At 52.2% G+C, this 26,835-nt stretch overlaps 2 protein-coding genes across 2 annotated transcripts; one reads left to right on the top strand and one right to left on the bottom strand.

Annotated features, from left to right (window-relative positions):
- Positions 1-1,425: 1,425 nt before the first annotated feature.
- On the bottom strand, positions 1,426-12,668 carry RGR (retinal G protein coupled receptor). The gene is made up of 7 exons (XM_059395863.1): positions 12,545-12,668; positions 10,530-10,686; positions 9,299-9,420; positions 6,260-6,413; positions 4,691-4,808; positions 2,515-2,628; positions 1,426-2,082 (listed from the first exon to the last, which is right to left on the bottom strand). The coding sequence occupies exons 1-7, from the start codon at positions 12,621-12,623 to the stop codon at positions 1,951-1,953; spliced, it is 876 nt and encodes a 291-aa protein (XP_059251846.1). The 5' UTR covers positions 12,624-12,668; the 3' UTR covers positions 1,426-1,950.
- Positions 12,669-15,600: 2,932 nt separating this feature from the next.
- LRIT1 (leucine rich repeat, Ig-like and transmembrane domains 1) lies at positions 15,601-25,584 on the top strand. Its single transcript, XM_059395862.1, has 4 exons — positions 15,601-15,737; positions 19,321-19,787; positions 23,220-23,525; positions 24,590-25,584. The coding sequence occupies exons 1-4, from the start codon at positions 15,616-15,618 to the stop codon at positions 25,558-25,560; spliced, it is 1,866 nt and encodes a 621-aa protein (XP_059251845.1). The 5' UTR covers positions 15,601-15,615; the 3' UTR covers positions 25,561-25,584.
- The last annotated feature ends 1,251 nt before the right edge of the window (positions 25,585-26,835 follow it).

Below are 26,835 nucleotides of genomic sequence, written 5' to 3'. Positions count from 1 at the left end.
AAACCCATTCCGTGGGTGAGAGGTGGGGGTGTAAATAGGCTTGGGGCTTCCCATAGGGCTTTGGTCATTCCCCATGGGGTGCTGCTTCAGTCCCTGCTATCTTCTGCCAACCCAGTCCTGGGTGGACATGCACGGAGCCCACCTTCTCCCCTCTACACAAGCTTGGGATACAGGGCAGGAGCTATGACCATGCGTGGCCAACCTGCCCCGCACCTCTTTGATCACAGGTAGGGGCAGAGTCTGTGTGGGGACACTGGCTACTCTTGCTGGGCATCTTCAGCCTTTTCATCTCCCCACTTCTCTCTCTGAGTCTGGGTGTCCTTCCCTTCTCTTCTGTGTTCTCTTGTCCCACCTTTCGGGGTTAGTGTCTTTAACGGTGGAGTGAAGGGTGGGTCCTCTTTAAATAAAGACAATTTAAGGACTCGTGGACTGTGGGGGAAGGGCCAGTATCTCTGGACTCTGGACACTGTCACCTTTGTGGCCACCCACTCAGCCTGTGTGTAAACCCAGCTCAGGCCCCAGGACTCCCCCTCTCAGTTCCCACTGCAGGGCCTATGACTAGGAATCTGACTGGTCACTGGATTGAGGCTGAATGGCTTCCTGTCTCTACAGCACGCAGCTCAGGGCATGGTCTAGAAAACAGGGCTGTGGGACAGCTGCTTTCCTCTCCATTTCACGTGGTTTTGCAAAATGACTGAGCCAGCCTCTGCGGAGTGCAGACTTCTTATGAGTCATGCTTATGTGACCTGATTTTCCGCATCTGCAAAGCTGAGAGGCAGGTGCTGGCACACAGGGCCCCCAGATGCTGTTCGCGTGACCACCCTATCCTGTTTCTTCCCTGCTCAGCATCTACGGGTTGAACTTTCATTTTCCCTGCATCCTGGGTGCCTGGGGCAGCCGGTTCTCCATCATCAGACCTTCTGCAGAACCCACTACCTCCTGGCCAACCACCTCCATTTCCCTCTGGGACAATGCTCCCCACCCCAACGTCTGTACACCTGCCACACATTGCCCCTGAAACGCGGACTCTGTTGGAGGTGCAGATGTCCATCCAGGATTGGGGACCCCACCACTGTCACAAACCCAGATGCCTATAGGTTCTGCAGGGAACATACAAGCTGTCACTGATGGAAGGGGACAAGCCCCAGGCAAAGGGCAGAGCTGCCCCGAGTTCTACAGACTGTCACCATGGAGCCTCCCTCAGACCTTATCTTCAGACATCTGGGCTTTTAAATACATTATCTTGATTTTTTAATGATGGCAACTAAACAGCATGCAGCTGGCTGTCATTGGCTGGCGGGTGCCGGTGGCTGTCAGTGAACGCTTAATGCACCATGTGATGTTCTGGTCCCTTCTGCACAGTGAAGTCACCATGCTGGTCACCACCGCTCCCAAGCCAGGAAACAGATGCATACACAGACACGGTCGCTTGCACCAGATCTCAATTTAATAAGTGGCATTGGAACACTGACTGCCTGAGTGGCCCTCCCATAAGAAACCAGGAGCTTTCATGCCTTTCTATGTAAGACTCAGAGCCCTGACAGCTGTTTTAGTGAAGTTCCCTGTGCGTGGTGAGTACGCATTATCTTGCTTAAACCTCACAGCAGCCCAGTGGAGTCCTTATGTTGTTGGTCAGGAAGCTCAGTTCAGAGGGAGTGACTTTCCCAAGGTCTCTCAGCCTCCGTTTGGAGGGCTGTGATGGAAACTCAGGTCTGTCTGGTTCCAAAGTTCCAGGTCCTCCCATGTTGTCTGGGTGCTCTCTGAATCCCCCATGTCTGACTGAGGGCCACACCCAACAGGGCCATCTCCGTGCGGTGGGGAGGGGTGTGAATGAGTGTCTGGAGCTTGGCTTCTGAGGCTGCTGGGCAGGACTCTGGGGCAGCCTCCTAGCATGGGGCTCAGTCCAGGGTGTTGGAGTGGGCCTGGGTCTGAGCAGCCCCCCAGAGAACCTCACCGGGCTCGATCCTGCTCGCTTCTCTGGGGTGAGAGGCACTGCCAAATGCCCTTGTGGACCATCTCACTGCCCAGGGCATAGTTGATGGCATTAATCGTGGGCACTGTTTTGGCAATGAGGGCAGGCACCTGTTGGGACAGAAAAGTTCAGGGAAGAAGCCTCACAGCCTCAGCATCTCTCCCTGGTCCCACTTGGTGACCCCAGTCCCACCCTCACCCCGCACGCCACAGCCACCAGTTATCGGTCCTAGGCTGGATTCTGCAACTCCCAAGGCCTCCTTGACCAGTTGGCAGATGAAGCATGGAAGCACCCCCCGTCCTGAGCACCAGTCTCAGCCTTGGTCCCAGAGTGGGGCTGTCCCTGTCCTCTCATGGGTGGCAATGTCAAGCAGCAGCCCCATGTGGCCCCCAAGAAAAGCAAATTCCCAGTGCAATATGGGTGTTCTAAGGAAAAAGGAAAAGACTCCCAGGAGGCCAGAAGGCAGGAAAGAGAGATGGTGCAAGACAGAGAGACACAGAGATGGAGTGAGTTCTAACTCTGGGTCCGGGCGGGCTCCATACCATCTGCAGCTTGGGGGAGATGGAGCTCACATCCACGATCGTTGCAGAGAGATACAGGAGGGCATAGGGGCCCCAGCCGAACAGCAGCGTCCTGGCGGGCAGAGTGGTGTTCACCTGCGGAGAGACGGTCACGGGAGAGAGGCGCTGAGTTGCTCTCGCTGGCTGCATCCCCCCACGGGGAGGGACCAGGTGGGCACTCAGCAGGGCCGGGGGACTGTGTGACCCAGCTGTGGGAAGGTGCTGAGCCTGCAGAGGAGCTTGAGGTCAGATGGACCTCTCTGGCAGGTAAGCTGTGTGACCCTAAACCTGCCATTTAACTTCACTTGACCTCAGTTGTCTTGTTTGCAAAAATGGTTTGATAATGCTTCACTTACCTGGAGGCAGGGACTAGGGGTTGGATAATGAGCTCCCTTCCTGGTCCACGCTCTTTCTGAGGAACTCTGGGCTCCGTGAGTGCGGCTGGGTGAGCGAGGTTCCCCAGGCTGAGCTGCCTTCACAGCTCAGTCCCAGAACCCGCTTGCCATCAGCCTGCGGCAGCTGCAGTCACCTGGTGGATCTACCTGTCCCCGGTTCAAAGCGGCTTTGCAAGGTGTGAGACAACCCGGGGAGCGAGCCCTGTGGTGCCGCCTCTGGCCACAGGAAGGTGTAAGACTTGCGATCTATTCTCAGGATGGAAGCTGGGGTTAAGGCTTCCCCCGCACATTCAGATGTTAAAATGCTGCAGCTGGAAATCAGTGCCTATTTTCTCTTTGCGTCTCCCTTTAACGAAGAAGGTGACTTAAGTTGAAAGAGGGCACATTTCTTTTATGAAATAAAAATATGTTAGTTGGGAGACATTTATTCTCTTGAGTTGCCCCTCCCTCATTCCAAAAAGAAAAGAAAAGAAAAGAAAAGAAAAAAACAAAACTGTGCTTCGCACTGACAGAGGGTCTCCGGGAGGAGCTGAGGCCGGAGGAGCAGAGCACTGAGGCCGCAGCACCGCCGGAGGCCGGCCTGCCCTTGACCGAGGTCCCTGGCCCACACGCCGCGGCCTCTGCTGATGCTGGGGGAACTGATGGTTTCACGACAGGCCACGGAGAGGAAAAAAGCACACCGGTGTGGCAGCCCTGTCTCCTGGCCGATTGGATTTCCAGTAAACGTGGGCGACTTTGGGCACCCAGGTAGTGCTTGGGCAGGCAGCGTGGAGGACAGCCCCGAGGCGGTGAGGGGCAGGGGAGCAGGAGCCCAGAGCCAAGCAGGATTCCTGTCTCGGCCCAGCTCTCGTCCTCCCACTGACTCTGAGCAACCTGGATCTCTGGCTAAAATCGATTTGTACAGTCCTTTCCCAATTCACAAGGACAAAATAATAATAATAATAATGTGGCAGATTAAGTGTCTCAACAAAGATTGAATGTTTCTTTTATGCACTATGACCACTTGGGTCATGGAGTCCCAGGCCTGGGTTTGATCCAATTCTGTTATTACTAGCTTCCCGGCTTGTAGCTAGTTACTTAACAAGCCCTTATTATAGCCTCAATTTTCTAGCCTGTGGCAAAGTGATAACAAAACCTTCTTTAGAGAGTAGTTGCAAAGATGGAATGTCTTCATACACAGAAAAGTAGTATTAGTATCTGGTTTTCTTTTGAAACTTGGGTGCTTATTATGGCTCATCTGCTAAAGATTGTCAAGGGGACAAAAGAAAATTGTAGAAAGGGACTATTAATGCAGAAATTCAGGAATGGCCAGGAGGGCTTTTTTTTTTTTTTTGAAAGATTGTTTTTCTTGGACAAATGTGCTTGCAAGTGTGATTTTATGTTCTGGATAACAGTCTGTGATTAAATGAAACATCTTGGAGCGATTTAAAAGGAATATTTAAAAAGTATGTCATTCTGTGCCTACCCCTATGTCCTTGGAAAGAATGAAATGTGACAGCATGAATGGGGTCTGGCAGGGTGCCCTGACTCTCAAGGTTCTGGGGTCCGGTAAGTCTGAGCAGTCCTGACCCTTCCTCCTGGGTCTTGGCAATGCCCAGCAATGGGGAGGGGACATTCCTGACCCAACAGCCCAAGCTCTGTGAACATTGAATTTTTTTCCTGATCACTGAAAACACAGAAAACCCCTAACTACTGTCTCTCACATCAGTCATGTTCCTTGAGAGGGACAGAGGGATTTCTTCCTCTCTGGCACTGATCCTCACCTGGAGGTGGCCCGTCTTCCTGAGTTTCTGCTCCATGAGCTGATATGATATGACTGTGATGAAGAGAGGCAGGAAGAAGTTGAAAAGGGCCATGGTGAAGAGGAAGCTGATGAAGTTTCTGCAGGCAGAGGGGGTAGAGGAGTCAGGGTCATCTCTGGGGATGGGGGGAGGTCAGCTGCCCTTGAAGGCGTATTAGCCTTCACCCTAGACAGCCACATGTGAGGAACTGTTCTCATCAGACAAAAGCTCTGAGTGCAGTTGCACCCAGGTCCCACACAGACTCCCCTTAGAGACAGGGAGACACTAGGTCCTTCTTGAACTTGCCTTTAAGAGCCAGAGGGCTGAGATGAGGGGGAGTCCTACTTCAGCTTTCTGTTAGGCAGTTCAGGTACTCAGGCCTGCTTTCTGTATATGCTCCAAGCATGGATAATAGGACACTTCAGTTTGGAAAATATGGTTTACCAAGTGGACCAAGAGGAAGGATCATTCAAGGAATGCTCCTGGCACAGGGACTTGAAAGGGCTCTGGAGATGACAAAGAGACTGGACAGTGTCAATGAAGAAATCACTGAAAGGACCACAGGAGAGTCTGGGGTCCCAGGAAGGGTCATGGGAAAGTGGGAGGGCTGATCAGGAACAGGTGGGAGTCCCAGGAAGTTAGTCTCCCATTCTGTGAAGGGAAGACTGTGTTACCTTGGTGCTGCCCAATAGGGAGGAGTAGGAGGAAAGGCTGCCAGAGAACTGGACACTGGCCAGGAGGACACCTGTAGGGAGTGTCCTGGAAGGACAATTGTACCAGACTTGGGGTCTCAAGCAGGTTTCACCTGGAAAGCCTATCATCAGGGGCAGATAGGTCATGAGTAGACATGTAAAGCCGATGAATGCAACACGGCTCTAGTAGAAGAAAGAGCGGGGCTGGAGCCTATGTGGCTCCTCCCCAAGATGTCCCCTAAAGGGTCTCTCTAGGCCCTGGTGTCTCCAGAGCCACATGGATGGGGCAGTACTGGACACATGCTCCATGATGGTGGGAGCCATCATGCATCAATCTTGTCTCTCTAGGGCTTGGCCCAGGGGTTGGCTCACAGCAGGTGCTCAGGAAACTCAAGAACTAAACTCTATGCCAAGGAGGTCCCTCCCAATGCAAAGACCTTAACATTCTTTGTACTGAACAAAGGACACAACTCCCTTAAGAAACTGATCAAGTTGGAGCTGGAACAGCCTGGCTGCACTGAAGACGGCAAAGGGGTCATGGGGCTCAGTGACTGCTGACTGTGATTCAGTGACTCACACAGGCCAACAGCTCACTGGGTAATACCTCTTTTGGGGCACAACTTTATATTTGTTAGTATTTAATTATTTGCATCACATGCCCATTAGCTGTCCGGCTTGCAGAATGGGCTTTCCCTAGTCCCACTGTCCACTTGCAAGTGGGTATCATGACCAAGGAGTTGAGATTATCTGTCACATGTTGACATTTCCCCATGTGAATTTTCAGCTGTGACACTGTTGTTATAAGAACTCAAAGCAAAGATTCCCAAGGAAGGGAGCCTTGAAGCTGCTCCCACCTCACCTGTCCCCCTGGGAGTAGTCCAGGGTGCAACACGTTCCCAGAGGCTCATAGTCATAGCGGCCCCAGCCCAGGAGGGGCAGTGCTGCCCAAAAGGCAGAAGACAGCCACACAAAGATCACCAAGGAGATGGCCGTGTTCCATGCCAGTTGGCTGCCTGCATGGGAGAGAGGAGGAAGAAGAGGGTCAGAGAGGTACTTGCTTGTTGGCATGCCAAAAAATGGACTTCATGGTCACACAGAATGCTCCTAAATCCTGGCTCTGATGCTCCTAGTTTAGTGCCTCGGGCAAGTTGAAAGTTTCTCTGAGCCTCCATTTTCTCCTCAACAAAATGGGAATGATAATCCAGGTCTCAGAGGATGGTTATGAAGAATAAAAGAGATAATGGGTGGCGAATGTTTCCTGGGAGACATTCTATACCACCTTCTTTAGAGCACAGAGAAGGAGGGAGCAGCAAAAAAACAGGTATGCCTCCCCAAGTCAACTAGGGAAGAAGCATGGGCAGTGCAGAAGTCTGGACTTACCATGGTCCTTGGCTGTGGCTCAGACACAGGCCACTGTCCCACTTCCAGGATACCTTCTGAGGACCTGGGGTGCCATCTCAGTGCTGATGGGAGGGGCTTGGTCCCAACATCATTTTTTCATGTGACCAGTCCCACGGACCTGACCTCCTCCCTGTCCCCTCCTCCCACGCCCCTGTCTGTAGCAGCCTCCTCCAGCCTTTCCCATCCGGTGGCTCCTCCTGGTCCTGGCTTCAGAAAGCTTTTCCCTTGCACCTCATCTGTCTGTGGTTTATTTGTCATGTTCTTTTGTGGACAAGACCCCAGGGCAGAGTGCAGGTCTCCAAGTGGGGTTTGATCCACATAGAAGAGCAGATCTATACCTTCCCGCATCCGGACACTGCTTCCCCGACAACAGCCCTGGAGGCAGTTTGCTTGAATGTGTCCTCCTGCTATGGACTCAGTGTTTAAGCCTTGACCAAACTCCTGTGTGGAAGCCCTCCTCCTCCCTGCCCCCCCCCCCCCCCCGTGTGATGGCATTCCAGGAGAGAATGTTTTGAAGGTAATTAGGTCACAAGGGTGGAACTCCTATGATTTGATTAGTGCCCTTATGTGAGAAGATATGAGAGATGATCTCGGGGTGCCTGGGTGACTCAATTGGTTAAAGCCTCTGTCTTCAGCCCAAGTAATGATCCCAGGGTCCTGGGGTCGAGCCCCACATCGGGCTCTCTGCTCAGCGGGGAGCTTGCTTCCCCCCTCTCTCTGCCTGCCTCTCTGCCTACTTGTGATCTCTGTGAAACAAATAAATCTTTTAAAAAAAGAGGGAGAGATGATCGCTCTTCTCCATGAGGTGACAGAGCAGGAAGGCAGCTGTCCACAAGCCTGGAAGATGTCAGAAGCCAGCAATGCTGGAACCCTGATCTCAGACTTCCAGCACCAAGAAACTAAGAAATCCATCTCTGTTGTTTCAGCATCCATGTATGGTATTTTGTTATGGAGGCCCAAGCTGACCGAGACACCCCTCCCCCTGACTGGGACACGATTAATAGTTACCATAACGATGTATTGCTCTATTGGCTTTGGAAACAGATGACCACAGTGATATGTCCAGGGTCATCCAGTATGGAGTGGATAAGCTCAGACACCCACCTTCCCCCTCCCCTGCTTTCATATTGTTCCACGGTGCCCTCCAGCTTAGGAGAGGCTTTGCTCTAGGGACCCCAGAATAGGGATCAACTGCTCTATACTGAGGGAGGGAAGTGTGTTGCTGTCTGAGGAGGTGTGCATTGTGTATGTGCATGTGTGTGAGTATGTATGTGTGTATATGTGTGCATACAGTGGTCTGAGGGAGCCCTGGGGGTCAGACTGGGATAGGAGAAGCAGGAGAGGTGCTCTGAGGTCAGGTGGGGCAAGTGAGACTCATCTGCCTCTAGAAATGATAATCTTATCATTTCTATCAACTTTCTGGCCTGGGGAGAGGTAAGTGACTTTGCCGAGGAGGGAGGTGGGGTGGGTTGTGTATGTTGGGGGGATGGCGGGGTGAGATCAGAACTGCAGATTCCAAAGGGGCCTTGCCCAGGGCTTCAGGCCATGCTGGCCACAGCCACCACAGCAGGCTCCGTGCCAAGAAAGCCACAGGCTGGGATGTAGGGCACAGGAGACAAAAGTAGTGACTGAGGTGGGAGGCATCCTGGCCACGCCCAGTGCCTGCTCTGCCTCTCCTAGCTGGGTGACCTTGGGGAAGGGCTTAACTTCTCTGAGCCCCCACTTCCCAGTCTGCAAGTTGGGATTTAGGGTTAGCAGACTCACAGCTCCCCGAGGTCTGTTCACATATCCCTGGTGGGGAGCGAGATTCTAGAAGGCCAGTGGGTAAACGTGTTTTTAAATTTTAATGTGTACTAAAATTGTAAGGACATTAAAGTTGTGATTTCAGAGACATTGCTTAGGATGAGACTAGAGCAGGTGTTTGTGTTTTTTTAAATGAATAACTTTTAAGAAAAAAAATCAAGTAAATAACAGAGCGGGTCGTACAGTGACATAGCCAGTTAAGAAGGTGGCATTGACAGTGCTTCTTGGGAGCTCTGGGGCTGGACTGGTCTTCATGAAGCCCTGAGATAGTGGAGGCCCCACGGAATGTGAAGTGCAGGGATACACACCCACTACACACACACACACACACACACACACACACACACACACAGAGTGTCTCTGCCCCCCAATGGAGCCCAACTGCAAGGCCATTTTCTGTATCTATGACTTTAGTTGATTTTCAGAATAAAACCAGGAGGTTGCTTATAAAAATCTGCTCTTAGAGGAGACAGAGGTTCAGAGAGGACTCCTGACTTGCCTGATGCTTCATTGACATTCCAGCATGGGCCTGGGGCACCTTTCCTGTCGGCTCTCCCTGCCTCCTTCCTTTCCACATACTTACGGACACTCAGGCCCACCTAGTCTCCCCTGGACTGGGAAACACAGAGCCGACCTTTGTCCTGATCACCCTCACGGCACAGACATCCCTCCCTCTGGGAGCACCAAGACTTACGCATGCAGTAGTGGTGATAGCGCCCCCAGGCGACGGCCGCGGTGCTGCAGATGCTGGCCAGCGCGGTCACAAAGCCCTGGAAACCGTGAGCCTGGCAGCCATCGGAGCCATAGGGCCAGCTCCTGTGGGAGACATCGGGACCGGCAACCCCTTCCCTCTGTCCCTGCCCTTCTCCCACACCTGCCCCTCAGGAGCTTGGAGGGCACCCTCCTGAATGTTGGCCCGGGTCCCCAGAAGAGGGCTTCATTGTCTGTTTCTCCTATAAGCTAACAGGGGCCCCAGAGGTCAAGTCCCTGGGCTGACCAAGTGAAGCCCAATGCAAACTGCCTGGGCTCAGTGTCTTTCTCTGTATCTCAGACCAAAGGGTTTTCCTGTGTGGTCCGAAGCCTTCGGCAAAGGAAACGGGACATTCTGGGAAGAGAGTCCATGCCTTTATTCTATGGAGAGGGAAAATTAGGCTCAGAGAAGAAGAGGCACTGAGCCAAGGTCAGACAGCAGATGAAGGCAAGGTCAGAGGGGAGACCCCAGGGCTCCCCGCTCTCAGCCCCAAGGGCCAAGCAAGTGTAAAAGCTTCTACTGCCACCTCCTGGAACCTAAGGGGCAGGAGGAGATCAGGACAGGAAATCCTCACGGATCGCAGCCCCACAGACTGGTCAGCCCTAAGCACGCACACTCAGGTGGGCTCCAGCCTTCATTTGAGTGCCTGGAACCGGAGCAGGTTCACTTAAGAAAACAATTTGTAAACACCCGACACCGTCTTGAAAGATCCTGGTTTTCACCTAAGGAGGTTTTAGACACTTGTGTTTGTAAAAGCAACCTCATTTTGACGTCTGTTGGGTTTCCTGCATGCCACGCATCATTTTCACTTATTTCCACCTAATATCAAGTGAATACTTCCAGCCACCCTACGAGCTGGAGAATAATATTCAACTTACAGCAGAAACCGAGACAGAGCCAGCACTCACATCGAGGCAGCCTGTTTGCGGAGCCTGTGCCCTTCATCCCTATAGTCTGCCAGGTCTGTGGGTGGGTTTGGAGCAACTCCTGTGCTCCAGAAATCAGCCATGGGCCTTCAGGGATAGTGTGGAATTCGGATTTAGCCTCGTACTGCCTGCCCAGCCTGTCCCCTATGGTTTTCTATAGGAGGAGAAAAATGCCTCTGGCTTGGCTGCCCGGTGCCCAGTGCCCAGTGCCCAGCGGTCAGGCCCCAGGGGGTGGGGGGAGCTAGTACCGGCGGAGGCTGGCTGTGGCTGCAACGAGGGCATTCAGGCTGATCCCAGAGTCTGCCAGAGCCAGGCTCAGCACCAGCAGGTGGGTAGGGGTCCGCAGCTCTGGCATCTTGCAGAAAGAGAGGATGGTGAGACTATTGAGGCAGAGGCCGGTGAGCGCTGGAAAGAAGGGGGAGGCAGATGTCAGGGCTGGAGAGGCCGACTGGGGTTAGAACCAAGGGCCTGGGGTGGACAGAGCCTCAGCCTCCTGCCTCTCCATGCTCAGCAACCTTGTCGGTACAGCTCGTCAAACTATCTGAGAAGTGCTGGCTCTCAGATACCATCAGTCGTAAGATGCATATCCTGCCTCCTCCTGACTCAAAAGTAAGGAAGAAAGCAATAAGGCGTAGCGTGGTTCATGCTGGAGCAGTAGCAGTTGCCGACAGCGGCTGACACTTAATCTGTGCAGGGGACCGAAAACTTTCTTCGGGTCCTCCTGCTCAGTGTTCACCTGGATGCTGTCCTCTCCATGTGCAGCTGGGAAACAGGCTTAGAGGGACTAGTTGGCTTGCCCTAAGCACACAGCTGGTGAGTGTGGCAGAGCTGGGACTACGACTCACATCTGTCACTCTGAGGGCCGTTCAGCAATATTAGGGAGAGCCAGGAGAAGGGTCTGAGTTTTGAGCTGGGGGCTGCCTGGGACAGCAGCCGGTGAGGTGGGCTGGAGGGGGCAACCTTAGGCAGCAGGCAGACCAGACCTGGAGCTGTAGCTTGTTCTCTCACTTGCTGCTCCTTTAGGTCTCTGAACCCTGGCTTCCCCATCGAAAGAGAGGAATGGGCGCCTGGGTGGCTCAGTGGGTTAAAGCCTCTGCCTTCGGCTCAGGTCAGGATCCCAGGGTCCTGGGATTGCGCCCCACATCGGGCTCTCTGCTCCGCAGGGAGCCTGCTTCCTCCTCTCTCTCTCTGCCTGCCTCTCTGCCTACTTGTGATCTCTGTCTGTCAAATAAATAAATAAAATCTTAAAAAAAAAAAAAAAAGAAAGAAAGAAGGAAAGAAAGGTAGGAATGGGGAGAGATCCTGCCTTCAAAAATGCGAGTGTTTACTGGGAGGAGAGGGTGTGGAAGAGCATTCAAGACAAGGGGAACAGCATGTGCAGAGACTTAAAGTGGTAAAGTTTCAATATATGACTGAGGACTGAGAGGGTTGCTGGATTGTAGGGTTCCTAGAAGAGAGGAAGAGGGGCAGGTCCCCCAGACAATGGTGTCCAGGGCCTTCGGGATGGGCCTAGTGGCTGTCACTCCCTCCCCAATGTCAGTCTCCTTGGGGGAGGAAACAGGTTGACAATCTCTCTGGTTCAGGGGTGAACAAGGGCTGCATTCCTGATGAACAGTTGTGAACGGACCCAGCACCAGGTCTCCAGGGTGAACTCTGGCCTTGAGGAGCATCTGAGGGATTCTGGGCTAAGATGGGCCCCTCAGAAAGTTAGGCAGCCCCTGGAATGGAAATGCTTAGAGCTGGGGAATGGAGATGACAGGAGCAATGTGGAGATGGAAAGGGTGGGGGCAAAAGAGATTAAATCCTGAGTGTCTGTCGAGACTAGACCTTCGCGCCCGTGACCCCTCCTAACCTTCAAGATCACCCACGTGGGGTCCAAGAACCTGGCTGACTTGGTTATAGTCCCATGGAGAGCAGGTGACAGAGCTGTCTGTCTCCAGAGCCTGCCAGAGGCCTGAGCTTACATGACATTCTTAGCCGGATTTTCAGGGAGTAGGTTAAACTTTAACCCAGCTGGAGGGACAAGAAAAGGCCTGAGCCTGGTTCTTGGTTATATTCTGGGCAGACTCTGAGCCTTGCTGGTTTCTCTCAGCTCCCAGCCGGCATCCCACAGGTGCACCCATCAGAAGCCCCATGGGTATAAGTGTAGGGTTTGGGGACAGAGGAGTAGGCTTTGGGGACCTCTGCTTGTCAGCTCCATGGCTGTGGCCTGAATCTGGGAGCCCACTGGGTCCCTGCCCCACCCAGGCCCTTCCTTGCTCACCTTCTACCAGCAGCACCGTCCCCACAGCCAACACCTCCAGCTCCCCAAAGCCGGTGGGCAGGGACCCAGATTCTGCCATGCTGGGTCCTAGTCCCTGCCTCCCAGCTCTTCTCTGGCTCGTTAAGCCAGGCCCCACCTTTTAAAGGGCCAGTCCACGTGCAGGCACACGCAGGTGATTATGCTAGGCCTTGGGCTCCTTCTTGCTGCCCCTGCCCTAAACTGTGCTTTTGGCCCAAGTAGAAGGAACACATTCATCAGTTGGACAGTGCAGCCTTTGTGAAGCTGGAATGGAACCCTTTTTCATTCATTTCAGCCCAATCAGGCAGGATTAAGTTCCCAGAATCCAAAGGCTGTGGCTGAGAGCCAAATTAGAAAAGAGTTGCATAACCAAGGGAGGTGGGGGGAGCAGAGAGAGGGATTTGAGCGGCAGCTGTCCCTGAGAATTTGTTCGGGGCCAACCCCTCCCCCGCATGTGTGTCCTCACAAACGAAGGGTAAAGGATGATAATTGGCAAGCCAGCATTGTCATAGAAAGAATCCCAACGGGGACCAGTGACGGAGTTTGTGGTTCAGAACCTGCCATTAACCAGCTGGGTGTGCTGGGGTGGGACCACCTGGGTCTTCTCAATTTCCTCCTTTGCAAGGTAAACAAACATGTTTGGGGCACCTGGGTGGCTTAGTGGGTTAAGCTTCTGCCTTCGGGTCAGGTCGTGGTCTCAGGGTCCTGGGATCGAGCCCCGAATTGGGCTCTCTGCTCAGCGGGGAGTCTGCTCCCCTCTTTCTCTGCCTGACTCTCTGCCTACTTGTAATCTCTGTCTGTCAAATAAATAAATAAAATCTTTAAACAAACAAACATGTTTTCCCATGGCCTGCGTAAGTCTTGGTGGAAGAATACGTCATACATATGGCCTCTGGGCTGCAGCTCCCAACTCCCACAAGGCATTTACTCTACACAAGCATAAAAAAATCTCCCAAGGCACGAGCTTGGCACAGGGGGGCTGCTGTCTTAGCAGCCTCTCAACCCACTGAGAGCCTTGGCTCTTACAAATGAGAAGTTATGTGTTGGCCAGTGGTGAAATTGATATGGGGAAATATCTAGAGTGATTTCACTCATTTTCAGATAAAGAAACCAAGACCTGGAGCTCTATCAATAATATAGCTAATGTTGAGGCCCTGCTAAGAGCCAGACTCTGGGCTAATTGATCTGAGGATAATTCCTACAGCAACTCTATGAATTAGAGACAATCATCCTTTTCATTTCCTGTAAGAAAGCAGGTTCAAAGCAGTTCAGAATTGACCTGAGGTCAGGCAGTGATTTGTGAATGAAGCTGAAACAAAGCCCCATCTCCTGTCCCCAGACTCTGGGTCAAGCAGCTCATTCTATCCCACAGATGTTCATTTCCCATGCTTTTCCTGCTGCCAGTCCCCACTTAATCAAGCCTAGCCACCCCGCAGGGCTGAGCAGACCGCCCATATCCTCCTGGAAAACTTTCTTTGATAACCCAGTTACCCCCTTTTCCTAATTTCTATCTTGCATTACTGGTTCATACATATGTCAGGTTTTTTCCATGCCTACAAGATCACAGAAGACTTCAAGGGACAGGGGAAAGAGGACATGGACAGGAATCAAGGGTTGAGCTCTGTTAGGCCAGAGAGAGAAGGGAAGACATCCCCAGCTGAAGGCGGAAAGGGCAGAGATATGGGAATAGTAAGCAGTGCTCTTCTTGGTTTTGGGAGGAGGGGAGACAGGTGGGAAGCAGTGAGAAAATCATATTGGCTAGGTTGGAAAAGAGGAAGAGAGGGAAACCAACATTTCCTGGAAGCCAAGATTGTAAAAAACAGACCTGGCACAGAGCTAGGCATTTCATGTATGTGCCAGGGTCCCAGGTATCTGCTTGGTCATACCTCACTGGTCTAAGGCTGCCTAGGCCTATAGGTTGGAGGAACTAGGGAATCTTCTGGACAAGCTGAGGGAACCAGGAAGGCCATGCCGGACCAAAGAGCAGAGCTTTGGGGTCACAAGTGAAGAACGAATGAGCGAAGGGTGATGTCTATGATGTGACGAGGTGGGAGGCAGGCAACAAGCAGCAAAAACTCAAAGTGCTTTCTCTAAGAAGTCCTGAGATCCTGCTCTGGGACTTTGCTCAGAGTATGATAACCAGAGGAGAGGGATGCTCTCTGCCTTCATGCAGAGACACCTCACACCTTTGGCATTGATGGCGATGCCCACAAAGCCTTGGCTTGGACAGAGTGTTCTGACACTGCATGTCCAGGGGGCATTCAAGGAGCCAGCTGCTTGCTCAGCAGAGTGGGAAAGTTCACGAGGCTATGGGACATGCCTCTGTGGTCTCCCCCAAGATCTCTGAATCTTTCCAATATCTCTAGGAGCAAGTGCTTGTAAGGACTAGTGAAAGTGAGTACTTACAACTTAGGAGGGGGCTTCTATTCCAACAGGCCATCAAAATCTAGGAAACGTGGGGTGTTCATTATTCACAACCACGCGGGGTAGAGAAATATTACTTCCCTTTTTCAGATGATGAAGAGATTATGGAACTTATCCTAGTAAATGAGTAGAGCTGGGATTTGAACCCTCACCCTTGAGCTGTCACGGGAGAGAATTTCCAGTGGCCCTTATCAGAAGCCAGGTCTGTCTTCATCTTCTCTGAGCCCAGGTACCCAGGCAGGGTCTTTGTAGGCCACAATCTGGCTAGCATGGGGTGACCTTGCAGGTGAACAGCCAAGCTGGCAAGTCCAGGAGCCACTTGCCCCTGAGTCGTTGCCCACCTGCCCCACCTTGCCACTCCCTGGCCTCTCTGGGCCTGGGGCTGTTGCTACCGAAGAGGATCCCTGACCCTCACCCTCAGGACTGGGTGATCCCAGGAGCTATAAGCCGCTAAGTGCTGTGGCCAGGGCTCCCCTCCCTAATCCCCAGTCTGTCCCTGTTTATCCGATGGCCTCAGGAGGGGTGTGGAGGGGGCTGATGAGCCAGTGGGCAGCTGCTGGGCTTCCTGGGCCAAGACGACAGCGCACTGCAGGGACGCCCCTGCCCGGGTTACAGAGGAGCCAGGAGCCATGAGGGTAGCAGTGGGCATGCTCTGGCTCCTGGCCCTCTGGGGGCACCCCCAAGCCCAGGGCTCCTGCCCGTCTCAATGCAGCTGCAGCCTCCACATCCTAGGTGATGGCAGCAAGGCCAGGTATGGCATCAGGTGTGGGGGATGGGTAGCCTCCTCCCCTCACCCCCCCTCCCCGGGTCCCTGTAGCATCTCTGGCTGGGTTGGGAGGCCTGGATGCAGGGTCCCCAGAACATGGCTGGGTGAGACTTCCATCTTTGGGCCCTTGAGACCCAGGTGTCCAAGGGGGCTGGTCTGTTCTGCATTGTCCTCCAGCCAGCAGGGCATGGGAAGTACCAAGTCCCTTTATACATGGGAGTGGGGGTGGGGCACCAGTGTGCCCACTCCAGGAAATCCTTCCTGAGTCCTCTTCCAGGATCCTGGTGGTGAGGAGCCCTCTGCAGGGCAGGGGGGTCTCCCCCTTACCTCTTTCTTGTCCTCTCCTTCCTTTCCTCTTCCCATTCCACCATCCTCCCTTTAGCTCCCAGCCCCTTTTCTCCCGGGCCTCTTCCATTCTCTTGCCCTGGCTCCTGGGGGTACACAGTCACATCCCAGGTATTTCATACCACCCTGCCCATAATGCGACCACCTGCCTTCTCCTGCTTTCTCCACTTTGGGCTCCTCTGGCCTAGCCCCTAGCAGCCTTGGCCTCAACCCATTTCTTTGGGCTTTCGGAATCCTCATTCCATACAGGCAAGCCCCCTTCCATTCTCAGCCTTTTCTTTCACTTCCCTAAGCCCCACCTGAGCCCTGAGAATACCTCCATCCTCGCCTCCTCCACTTCCATGGGATGTTCCAAAGCCCCCATGATCTGTGAACCCTCGCTCTCCTACCATGGGCCACTCTCCTTTTTCTCTCTGGCAGTCTTTACACCGTCTTTTCTCTGATATAGTCAACTTACCCACTAAGGACCATTGCATTTCCAAACGTGCTCAAGGATTTGAGCTCCCGGTACAGGGTCTTTCCTAACATCTTTTCAACATCCTGGAACGGTATTCTCCTTTTCTCCCTTGCTTTAGGTGGCTGCTGGGAGCCGCTGAAGTTTCTGATCAGAGCAGCAGGTTATCAGTGTGACCCTTACAGTGATCCTGGCAATGCATCTTGGGTTGATGGGGTGTGAGGGGATGGAGTGAATGGAGAGGCATTCCCATGAAAGGATATCCGTGTGGTCTGAAGAACAAGAAAAGCTCCATTCTTGACCCAAGTCTCTGATGTTCCAACCCACATGGATCATTAGATATAAGGATCCTCTCCCCAAGGAAAGCCAGAGCAGAGCCCTGAGCAGGCCAGGAGATAGCCCACAGTGCAGGACAGCGTGACCAGGGTGATGAAGAGCCTCCCCTGCCCACCGAACCACAAAGAAAGCACAAGGCTCAAAGTCACCCAGCATCAGTGACAGACCTGGTCATAGAACCCAGGGCTTTAGGTCCATCTCCGGATCTCTTCTCATCTGATGATGATGTCATGGGCAGGGATGAGGGGAGGGCATCCCCAGATTAACATTAGGATTGAAAATAAAATTCTAAGGTCACTTTCCAGGGCCCTCAATGTCAGCCAGTGGCCATCCTTCCTCTGAAGCCGGAGCTCATCAGTTCTACCTGTCTAACTGTCCCATGACTGATACGCACGAGCCCACCTACCTATTTTGTCCTAGGAGGGCAATGATGCCATGAAAGGCTCTAGGGGCCCTGAGGTCCTCAGTGGCCACAGGAACGGATAGCGCAGTCAGACGAAGGTTCCCCTTGTGTCCCAGATGTCTTCTTCAGCTTTCCTCCAACCAGTGCCTGTCAGAGGGCTCAGTCCTTATACCTGAGCTGCCCATACTCCCTGCCCATCCTCCATGCTCCCACATCATGAACATGGTGTGTGCACTCTTGGTACTCTTGGCTACAGCACTCTCCTGGGGGGGCCGGTCTGGTCACCTGGACAGAGGGTGTCACCATGTTCTTTAGGCCCAGTTTGCCCCATTAGATGTGCTACTGGCCTGTGCTGGCTTCTTAATGATTTCTTTGATTCTTCCCTTGATGACATGTTTTCATGTTTTCCTACCTTTCAAGACATGTTATTCCGCCACCACCTTCCTCCCACCTACAACAAGACCTTCTTCCTTGCAGCATCCAAACCTCCATTATCATTGAAAATACCACAGCCTCCAGTGTTCTTTCTTCCTTAGCTGGATTATAGGCTATCTGGGGACAGGGACAGAGCATCAGTGAGTTGGCTATTCTTGCGAATCTCTACAGCACCCATCCCTCAGGAGGGGGACCATGTATAGCTCAGGAATGTGAGTGGGTGGGAGTCACTGTGCCTTTTGTGGACGCCACTGACCCAAAAAAGCCAACCAAGTTTAGCCAGTGGACTTTGAGCATTCAAGCTGAGCTGATGGATGCTGGCAGAGGGTGCTACCCTGGGAAGGCCACAACGAACAATGCATTGTGACATTATTACAGTAAGAGAACGAACTCGCCTAGCAAAGCAAACCATGACTCCTGTCCCCACCTCCTCCCCTGTGAGCCGAGAAGCCCTCTGGATGGAACAGGCTGGACAAGGGCTGAGTCCCTCAAGGAGTTTTATCTCCTTGAGAATCTTCCCCTCTTTACCTTATGTGACTATGCTGCTCTCCAGGATAGCATGCAACACAGCCTTGAATGGCAGGCTCTCGGAGGGCAAGCCCTGCTTCCTTTTCTCTTTCTAGTCTCTGCTTTAGTGTTAAATTTAATAGAACAAGGTTTAGGATGACCCTCTCTGGGCAGAGGGATCATTGCAAGTAGCTTGCAGTGCTGGGATGGTGAACTTTGTGATAGCGTCAATAAATAGCGTGGCACCTCGGCAGATGACAGATATGCAGAGTGGGTCCACAATGTGACCTCATTTGATCCCTGAAACCACCCTGAGGGGTGGAGTCTGTTATTGGAAATTGAAGAAATAGAAGTTATACAATGGACTCAAGGACACATAGCCCGAAGCAGATAGCCCAGATACGAATCCAACTGCTGAGCCCCAAAGTCCTAGCTCTTAGAGGCCTTCATCATCTTGTGGTCCCTGAGTCAGGGAAGTCCTGAAGGACCCGGTGTATGGCTTCCATTTCTAACGCCCACTGAGATAAATTATATATATATATATATATATTTTATATTTATATATAATATATAAATATATATTCATATATATTTAATATATTTATATATAATTTATATTTATGTATTTTTAATGAAGATAAGCCAAAGTGGTCACCAAAACTGAGATATAATTTAACAAAGGAACACTTTTAATACCTACGTGCCCTGCTGCAGTGCACAAAATGATCTCAGGGTTTATGAATACTATTCATTCTTAGTGCAGGCAGGCTGTGTGAGCTGCACTGAGAGAGGGCAGTTTAAGCTTGGGGTCCTTCAGGCCAGTGACGCGACCAAGGGGCCTTGTGCGAGGGTCTGAAAGCAAGAACCACCCCCTCATCCCCGCCTCGCGAAGGGAAATCAGGAGGCTGTTTGTTTCCGGGCCCACGTCCAGGGCCCACGGCAGCTCGGAGCCTGGGTTCGGGGGTTCGGGGGTCCCGGGTTCGGTGCAGACCAGAAGACACCTTGTGTAAGGAGGTCCGGGAGGGAGTGGGAGAGGGTGTCGGACCCCACAGGCTCGTCACTCAAATGTCCCCCATTTCTGTGACCAGGACGGTGGTGTGCAGCGACCCCGACATGACTCTGCCCCCTGCGTCGCTCCCTCCCGACACCTCCAGACTGCGCCTGGAGCGGACGGCCATTCGCAGGGTGCCCGGGGAGGTCTTCAAGCCGCTAGGCCGCCTTGAGCAGCTGTGGCTGCCCTACAACGCCCTCAGCGAGCTCAGCGCCCTGATGCTGCGGGGCCTGCGCCGGCTGCGCGAGCTGCGCCTGCCTGGGAACCGCCTGGCCGCCTTCCCCTGGGCGGCGCTCAAGGACGCCCCCCAGCTGCGGCTGCTGGACCTGCAAGCCAACCGGCTCGCCGCCGTGCCGCCCGAGGCCTCGCGCTTCCTGGGGAACCTCACCTTCCTCGACCTCTCCAACAACCAGCTGTTGAGGCTCCCGCAGGAGCTACTGGCCACCTGGGCTCACCCGCAGCCTGGGCCCGTCCTTCCCGGGCACCGCACCAGGCTGGTGCTAGGTAAGAGGCGGCATTCTTCTCTTGGAGCCACCTTGTGCGTGGGGCTTGGAGTGGGCGGGTGGGAGGTGGTGTCTTAGCCAAATTATTAAGCCTCTTTGAGTCTCTGTTCCTTACCTGAAAAACAGAAATCACGCCTGCCTTGTGGCTTCGAGGGAAGATTGGGTAAGAGGCACACACTGGCCTTTTCCACTGGCCGCTTTGGAGCTCAAGCTGCTGCCAGTGGAAAGCCCGGCGTTGCCTCTTACCAGCTGTGTGTCCCTGGGGAAACTGCTTAGCTTCTCTGTGCCTTGGTTCCCCTCTGTAATAATAATAATATAATATAATATAATATAATATAATATATATAATAATAATATAATAATAATAATATCTCTCTCAAAAGGTTGTGTTGCAGGTAAAAAGACAGTCCTTAGCATATGGTAGGTACATGTGGCTGGCACAGTAATGTCCCACCCAGCTCCCTGTCAAGTAGGACTGGCTGCCCCACTTTTCCAGGGGCTGTCAACCGCAGCCTTCAGCTGTCAGCGCTGTCAGGGACAGCCTTCACAGCAGAATAGCCTTGACCAAGGCCATGCACCCTTTCTGGACACAGCCTCCATCCCAAGACCTGTCAGGTGGGAGTCTAAGGGCCCAGCCACTTGGCATAACTAAGATGGGCTATTTCAGCTCCCGAACCCCCAGGGTTCACCAGACCCCCATTCATCTCAGCTCCATGTCTCCCTCCTGCTCTCTTCCTTCCTCTCCTCCTTAATGAACATGCTGTGTGCTAATCTTCATCTCAGGGTCTGCTTCCCGGAAACCCAACCTCTGACAATCTTCAAGGCTCGTGACCACCCCCATCCCTTTGAGAATCTCCTTGGAGCACTAAGTATGCATAGATGGCAGGAAGGTGGTGCTAGCTCTTTGCTAACCGGTCAGTCCTTACAGGCCATCTAGCATTAGTGTGGCCCTGAAGCTTTCCTAATTTATTGCCCTCTCATAGAACTTGACCCTTGCCGCATCCCAGGGTAGATAGCACAAGTACAAGGCCCTTTGTTTTATAAAACAAACACAACCTAGGGATTAGTAGTAAGCAGTGGTTTGGGCCCAAGGCTCATGTCAGATAGACTGGTTCTCTTTCCTCTGTCCTGTGAAGGGATGGGAACCTTGATGGCATTGTGGCAGAGGGTGGGTGGTTAGGCAGTGAATGGGTAGTAGGAGAGACACCTCCTAGCAGGATGTGCCTGGGGCAGGCCTTGGCTCCTATGGGGTTCAGCACCAGGGGCTAGGGAAAGCTTAGAATGGCTTGGGGCAGCTTCTGCCCTAAGGCCCAGGAGAGTCTCAGGAGGAGGGAATATTTAGAAGCCCTACTGACTAGAAGCAGGGCTGGGAACAGCAAGCCCCATTCCAGCTCTGCCTGCCGTGCAGACTCTCTCACCTGATAAAGAATAGTGTATAGGATAGTACTTATGTGGAAAAAAATTGTTTATTTGAAAATAAAATTTAACTAAGTGCCCTTTAAATGATATATTCATATATATATATATATATAATATGTTTTACAGAAAAAGCTAAAGACTCTTGTTCCCTCTTCTGATTCTAATTCCTACTTCCCCTTCTAACAGGTAGCCACTGTTATATTTGCATGCTCCCTATCTTTTAGAATGCATTTACATGCATATATATATATATATATATATATGCACATAGAAATTCTTTGTGTGTTTTATATAAACTTTCATACTGTACAGACCATATTGTATATATCAACCAGCACTAACTTTTTCACTCAACAGCATGTTTTGGAGATCTAGTTATGGATCCATTTCGTTTTTTGTAAACAGCATAATTTTCCATAGTAGACTTACACACAGTTAATTTAGCCATTCTTCCTTTAATGGACCTTTAGATTCTTTCCATTATTTTACTAACACCTATGATGACACAGAGAACATTCTTGACAATGCCTCCTTGGGCATGCAAATATTTCTCTAGGGTAGGAACTGAAAAGGGGAATCCTAGGTCATGGAGTGTGCACATTAGACATTTTGATATCAGTCTGATAGTCTCCAAGTGGCTGGGCCATTTCTCCCCCATGCCGACCAGTAATGCGTGAGACCACCCATGCAGATGTTCCCACTCTGAAAGTTTATTGCCCATGAATGTGGGGTCTTAGTTCTAGGTGCTGGGGATATAGCAGAAAAGAAGATAGATGAAAATCTCTTCCCTCATGAGGCTAATAATGAAAATGGTTGGAACATTTAACTTTTGCCAGCCTGAGGGGTAAACATTTCCCTGTCATTTAACTTTCCTGTTTGGATTAATTCTTTAGGGAACTCTCTTACAACAGGTGAAAGCCAACTATCTCACCACCACAGTGGGGCAGGGACAATTCTTGGGGTGCATTTAACCAGTGACACAGGGTAGCAGCTACCAGAGGGACGGGGTGTGGAGGGGTGGGGGAAAGAACTGGTATTCTCCCAGCAAGTGTTCAGAAGGACCTCAGAGTCGTGGATGTACAAGCAGATGCAGTCAAATGCTCTGCCCCTGAGCTATACCCCCTGTACAAGCGGATGAACGTAATCCGCCCACCCCCTGAAGTTTCCACTTCCAACCATATCAAATAAAATATGTAAATAAATCATATGCCATTGATTCTCAGACATACTCTCAAATTTAGTAACAATCTTTGGAAAATAAAAAGATACTGCATTAAATGCATTCATTTCATATTTTAGAAATGCAAACATATAAAAAGGAACTGTGACTTAGAAGTGAGGACCCATGATACCCCTCTATCTATAGAAGGTTCTTGGGCAGGCTGGATACAGAGATGAGCTTTCATCTCTATAAAGAAGTTCAGTTTTAAAGTAAAGAAGTCTGCGGATATGACATAGGATTTGATTTCCTGGACTCTTCACTCCTCCACTTTTGAGCTTGTGCCGAAGGGGTCATGGCTCAGAACAGTCACCTTCATTGCTAGCGTGATGTGGAAAGTGCCATGTAAGCCGGGAGGACAGAGGTCAAGGGTCAGGGGTCATGAAAAAAACTTGGGGAAATTTTGAATTTGATAATTTTGAGAAATGGATTTTGGCACTTGGCAGGTGTTGCTGAAATACTGCCTGCCTGACCAGTAGCCTGAAAGGCTCAGTCCAAGGATGGCAGTAGGAATTGGCCAATTTTTTCAGCATGCTGCATGACTTACCCAAAAGCTTACTATGATTTACCTTTGTTTATGCTTGTAGCAGCTCTGAAAGAGAAGTACTGCTACCATTAAGATTAAGAACCAGCCTTAAGGTTCCACAGCTAGCGAGGCGAGGAGCGGACCTGGAGGCCAGTTCTGCTGACTCTGAGCTCAGGACATGCCTTGTCCTCCCTGAGGGGGAAGAGGAGCTGGGTGTGGGGATCTGAATATTGAGGGCTCACCACTTGCCTCCCTTCTCACCCCTGCAGGGCTGCAGGACAACCCCTGGGCCTGCGACTGCCGCCTCTATGACCTGGCCCTTTTCCTGGAAGGCTGGGCCCCACATCTGGCTTTCATAGAGGCCAGGCTGAAGTGCGCCAGCCCGCGCAGCCTGGCCGGAGTGGCCTTCAGCCAGCTGGAACTGAGGAAGTGCCAGAGTCCGGGGCTCCGTCCAGGGGCGGCCAATGTCAGGTCCCCACTGGGCAGTGCGGTATTGCTACGTTGTGGGGCCACCGGCGTCCCTGGGCCAGAGATGAGCTGGAGGAGAGCCAACGGGCACCCACTCAAAGGCACAGGTGTGTGAGCTACAGAGACTGTGCAGGCTCAGTCGGGGGAGGTCGGGGGACAGTGGCTCTCAACCTGTCCTACGTGTTCCAGGAGCCGTTCCATCCAGGGCCCTGGAATCTGGGCCTCCCTGGGAAGAACAAGACTCTGCCATTTAGGTGGAAGATACTCTCAGTATATTTAATATTTAGAGTAAGTGTCCAGCTGTAATTGTTAAGCCAATATCATGAGGAGTAAATAATCACATGAGTTACCATCTCTTGAGCACCTCACATGTTAAGTGTGTTATGCACACATGTCACTGAATTTTAAGGAACAACCTGATTATCCTTCTTGTTTTGTACGTATGCAGACTCTGAGAGGCTGAGCACTTGGCTTACAGCGCACAGCCTGTGTTCTTTCTGCCCTTTAGACAGAGATGGTTCATCTCTGGCCTGGGGTGGTGGGATTTGCAGGAGTCATGGCCCACCTATGTGCAGAAAGGGGGTCGAGGAGTAATCATTTCTTAGCGCCTGACCAGAAAACCTTATGTCTCTGCCACTTTCTTTGGCATCTCCTTCAATTAGGTTGGCAAGTGTTTCTCTAAGACTGTGAGTTTGTAATCAGTTTACAAGCAAAACTGGATCAAGATCTCCATTATGTAAAACAGAGCTGGAAATGCTGGTGTTGGGGTGGCAAGTGGGTCTGGACAGGGTCGCCAAGCACTTCCAGCTGGGCCTCTGTCTCATCTTTACCTGACCCATCTTACCCCCCGAAGCACTGCATGCTGCCCCAAGGAGTCCGTTCTATAGGACTCCAGAGCCCTGGAGAATATTGCTTGAATACCGCAGATTTTGGAAGGCAGATCATCTTTAGACTTGGCCTGAGCCAGGTCTCCCCACTCTGAACCCCAGTGATCTTGATCCCCTTGGCTCGTCTAAGGAAAGTTGAACAACTTCCAGAGTTTTCTCGGGATGACAAGGTCTGCTGTGTATACAAGAGTATGCATAGTCCGGGGACTATGAACTTGGCCCTGGCGAGAAGCTGGGGACTGATGAGCCCATTCATTTCCCCCCTTGTGCTTCTTTCCCCACAGTGCACCAGGAAGTCTCCAGCGATGGCACAAGCTGGACGCTGCTGGGCCTGCCTGCTGTGTCCCTCCTCGACTCTGGAGACTACATCTGCCAGGCCAAGAACTTTCTGGGAGTCTCTGAGACTGTCATCTCCCTATCCATCACAGAGCCTCAGGCTTCCACAGAACGGAGTGGGAGCCCAGGGGCACTGTGGACAAGGACAGGTGAGGGGGCGGAAGCTGCTGCATACAACAAGATGGTGGCCAGGCATGTTCCTGACATCCCTGGACCTGCTGTTCCGGCCACTGGGTCCCCTGTGTCCAACACGAAGGGGGAGCTGACCCTCCAGCACTTCCAGGTGGGGACTCCAGGAGAGAGCTCGAATGGGCAGGCAGGACGCCAGGAGGCCCGAATGGTGAGGTCTCTCAAGGTGGTGGGAGACACTTACCAGAGTGTGACCTTGGTGTGGAAGGCGCCCCAAGCTGGGAACACAACCACCTTCAGTGTCCTGTATGCGGTCTTCGGGCAGCACAACATGTGGCGGTTGGCGGTGCCACCTGGGAAGACCAGTGTCACCATCCGTGGGCTGACGTCCAAGACAAAGTACGTCGCATGTGTCTGTGTGCGGGACCTGATGCCCCAGAAGGAGCAGTGCGTCATCTTCTCCACGGACGGGGTGGTGGATGCCGAGGCCACTCAGCGGCTCATCAACGTGGTGGTGATCAGCGTGGCCGTTGTCATCGCCCTGCCCCTCACCCTGCTCGTGTGCTGCGGAGCTGTGCAGCGGCGCTGCCGCAAGTGCCGCACGGGGGCCTCTGCTGAGGCCACGGGGGCCTATGTCAACCTGGAGAGGCTGGGCCACAGCGAGGATGGCTCCGAGCTGTCCCAGCACAGCTTCAGTGAGGCTGACAGGCTCCTCTCCGCCCGGTCCAGCCTGGACTCTCAGGTCCTGGGCTCCAGGGGGGGCAGGCGGATCAATGAGTACTTTTGCTGAAGGGGGGGCACTCCCCTCCAGATGCCCACACACCTGCTCCAGCCCATTCTCCCTCGGCCCCTCTCACCTGCTTACCCTGACACCTGGGTCCACACTCATCCACTCTTTCCCCGCTCGGGTACCCAGTTCCTCAGACCTTTACCCACAGCGACAACCGGTAACACTTATTAAGCACTTCTGGTATGCCAGGAAGTGTTCTAAGTGCTTTATGTACATTAACTTAATCCATTCTCGTCACAGCCCTTTGGAGCAGGCGCTATGTGTTCCCCCCATTCTCCTGCAGAAGAAACCAGGGGATTAACCAACTTGCCTGTATCAGTCAGTTTTTTTTTTTTTTTTCTGTGTAACAAATAAAAGCAAAACCTCAGTGGTACATGGCAATAAGCGCTTATTTTCATGCCATGATAGGTCTGCGGGTTGACCCGGGTGGTTCTGCCCCATGAGTTCTCTTTGTGGCCTCGGATGGAAAGTCAGTGGCTGCCTGGGGCCGGCGGCTTTCCTGGAGGGGTGGGATGATATCAGAAACATGAGCAGAAATAGGTGACGTCTCCTGAGTTCTCAACTTTAGAACTGGCACGCTGCCCTTTCCACCCATATCCTACCCGCCAAAGCAAGTCCCAGGGCCAAAGCCAACTTTCAAAGAGCAGCCAAGGACAGTTCTCGCAGGGACCTGACAGTGGGGCAGGGATCTGATCTGCTGCATTGCCCACAAGGCTCACAGAGAGCAAATGACAGCTCCAGAATCTGGACCAGGAATTAGTTCCAGAGCAGACAGTCCTTACCACTCCCCTCACTGGCATCTTTACTACATTTATGCTAACGCACATGCTGGGGTCCAGCCTCGGCAGGTCCAGGTATCCCTGAAGAAGGAGTGGTGCTGGCAAGATGGAAGGGAGAGACACACAGCGAGTTCTGGTCAGTAGTCAGGCATCTCCATCTTTATTCTGATTATTGAGCTTCTTATATAGGCAGTTTAATTGGGGTAGGAGGTTACAAGCACTTATCAGATAACTTCCTCTTTGTTCACCCCATGTTATTTTATTTAAGCCATAATGGTACAGACTGGCACCAGGGATGGGGGACAGGGTCTTGCTTCTTGAGTAATCATGTCCCTCAGAAAGCCATGGGAGGTAGCACAAATAGGTGCTTTTTGGTAACTTATTCTTAGGTCTGCAGGAAAACAAGATATAGGTTGATGGAAAACAAGAAGCTATAGGGATGAACTACATAATAAAGAACTGTAGGAAAACAAGAGATAGGTTCATGGAAAACGAG

Source organism: Mustela nigripes, chromosome 4 (genome assembly GCF_022355385.1).
Source record: "Mustela nigripes isolate SB6536 chromosome 4, MUSNIG.SB6536, whole genome shotgun sequence".
Taxonomy (NCBI): Eukaryota; Metazoa; Chordata; class Mammalia; order Carnivora; family Mustelidae; genus Mustela; species Mustela nigripes.
This window is presented reverse-complemented; position numbering and strand designations above follow the sequence as displayed.

Bases quoted from the DNA above. Each gene is read 5' to 3' on its own strand.
- RGR (XM_059395863.1), bottom strand. From the start codon at position 12,623: ATGGCAGAATCTGGGTCCCTGCCCACCGGCTTTGGGGAGCTGGAGGTG. The intron at 2,629-4,690 runs GTGAGGATCAGT...GTCTCTCCGCAG, and splicing joins GGAAGACGGGCCACCTCCAG to GTGAACACCACTCTGCCCGC. The intron at 2,083-2,514 runs GTATGGAGCCCG...CTGTCCCAACAG, and splicing joins TCTCCCCCAAGCTGCAGATG to GTGCCTGCCCTCATTGCCAA.
- LRIT1 (XM_059395862.1), top strand. From the start codon at position 15,616: ATGAGGGTAGCAGTGGGCATGCTCTGGCTCCTGGCCCTCTGGGGGCAC. The intron at 15,738-19,320 runs GTATGGCATCAG...TTCTGTGACCAG, and splicing joins GGTGATGGCAGCAAGGCCAG to GACGGTGGTGTGCAGCGACC. The intron at 23,526-24,589 runs GTGTGTGAGCTA...CTTTCCCCACAG, and splicing joins GCACCCACTCAAAGGCACAG to TGCACCAGGAAGTCTCCAGC.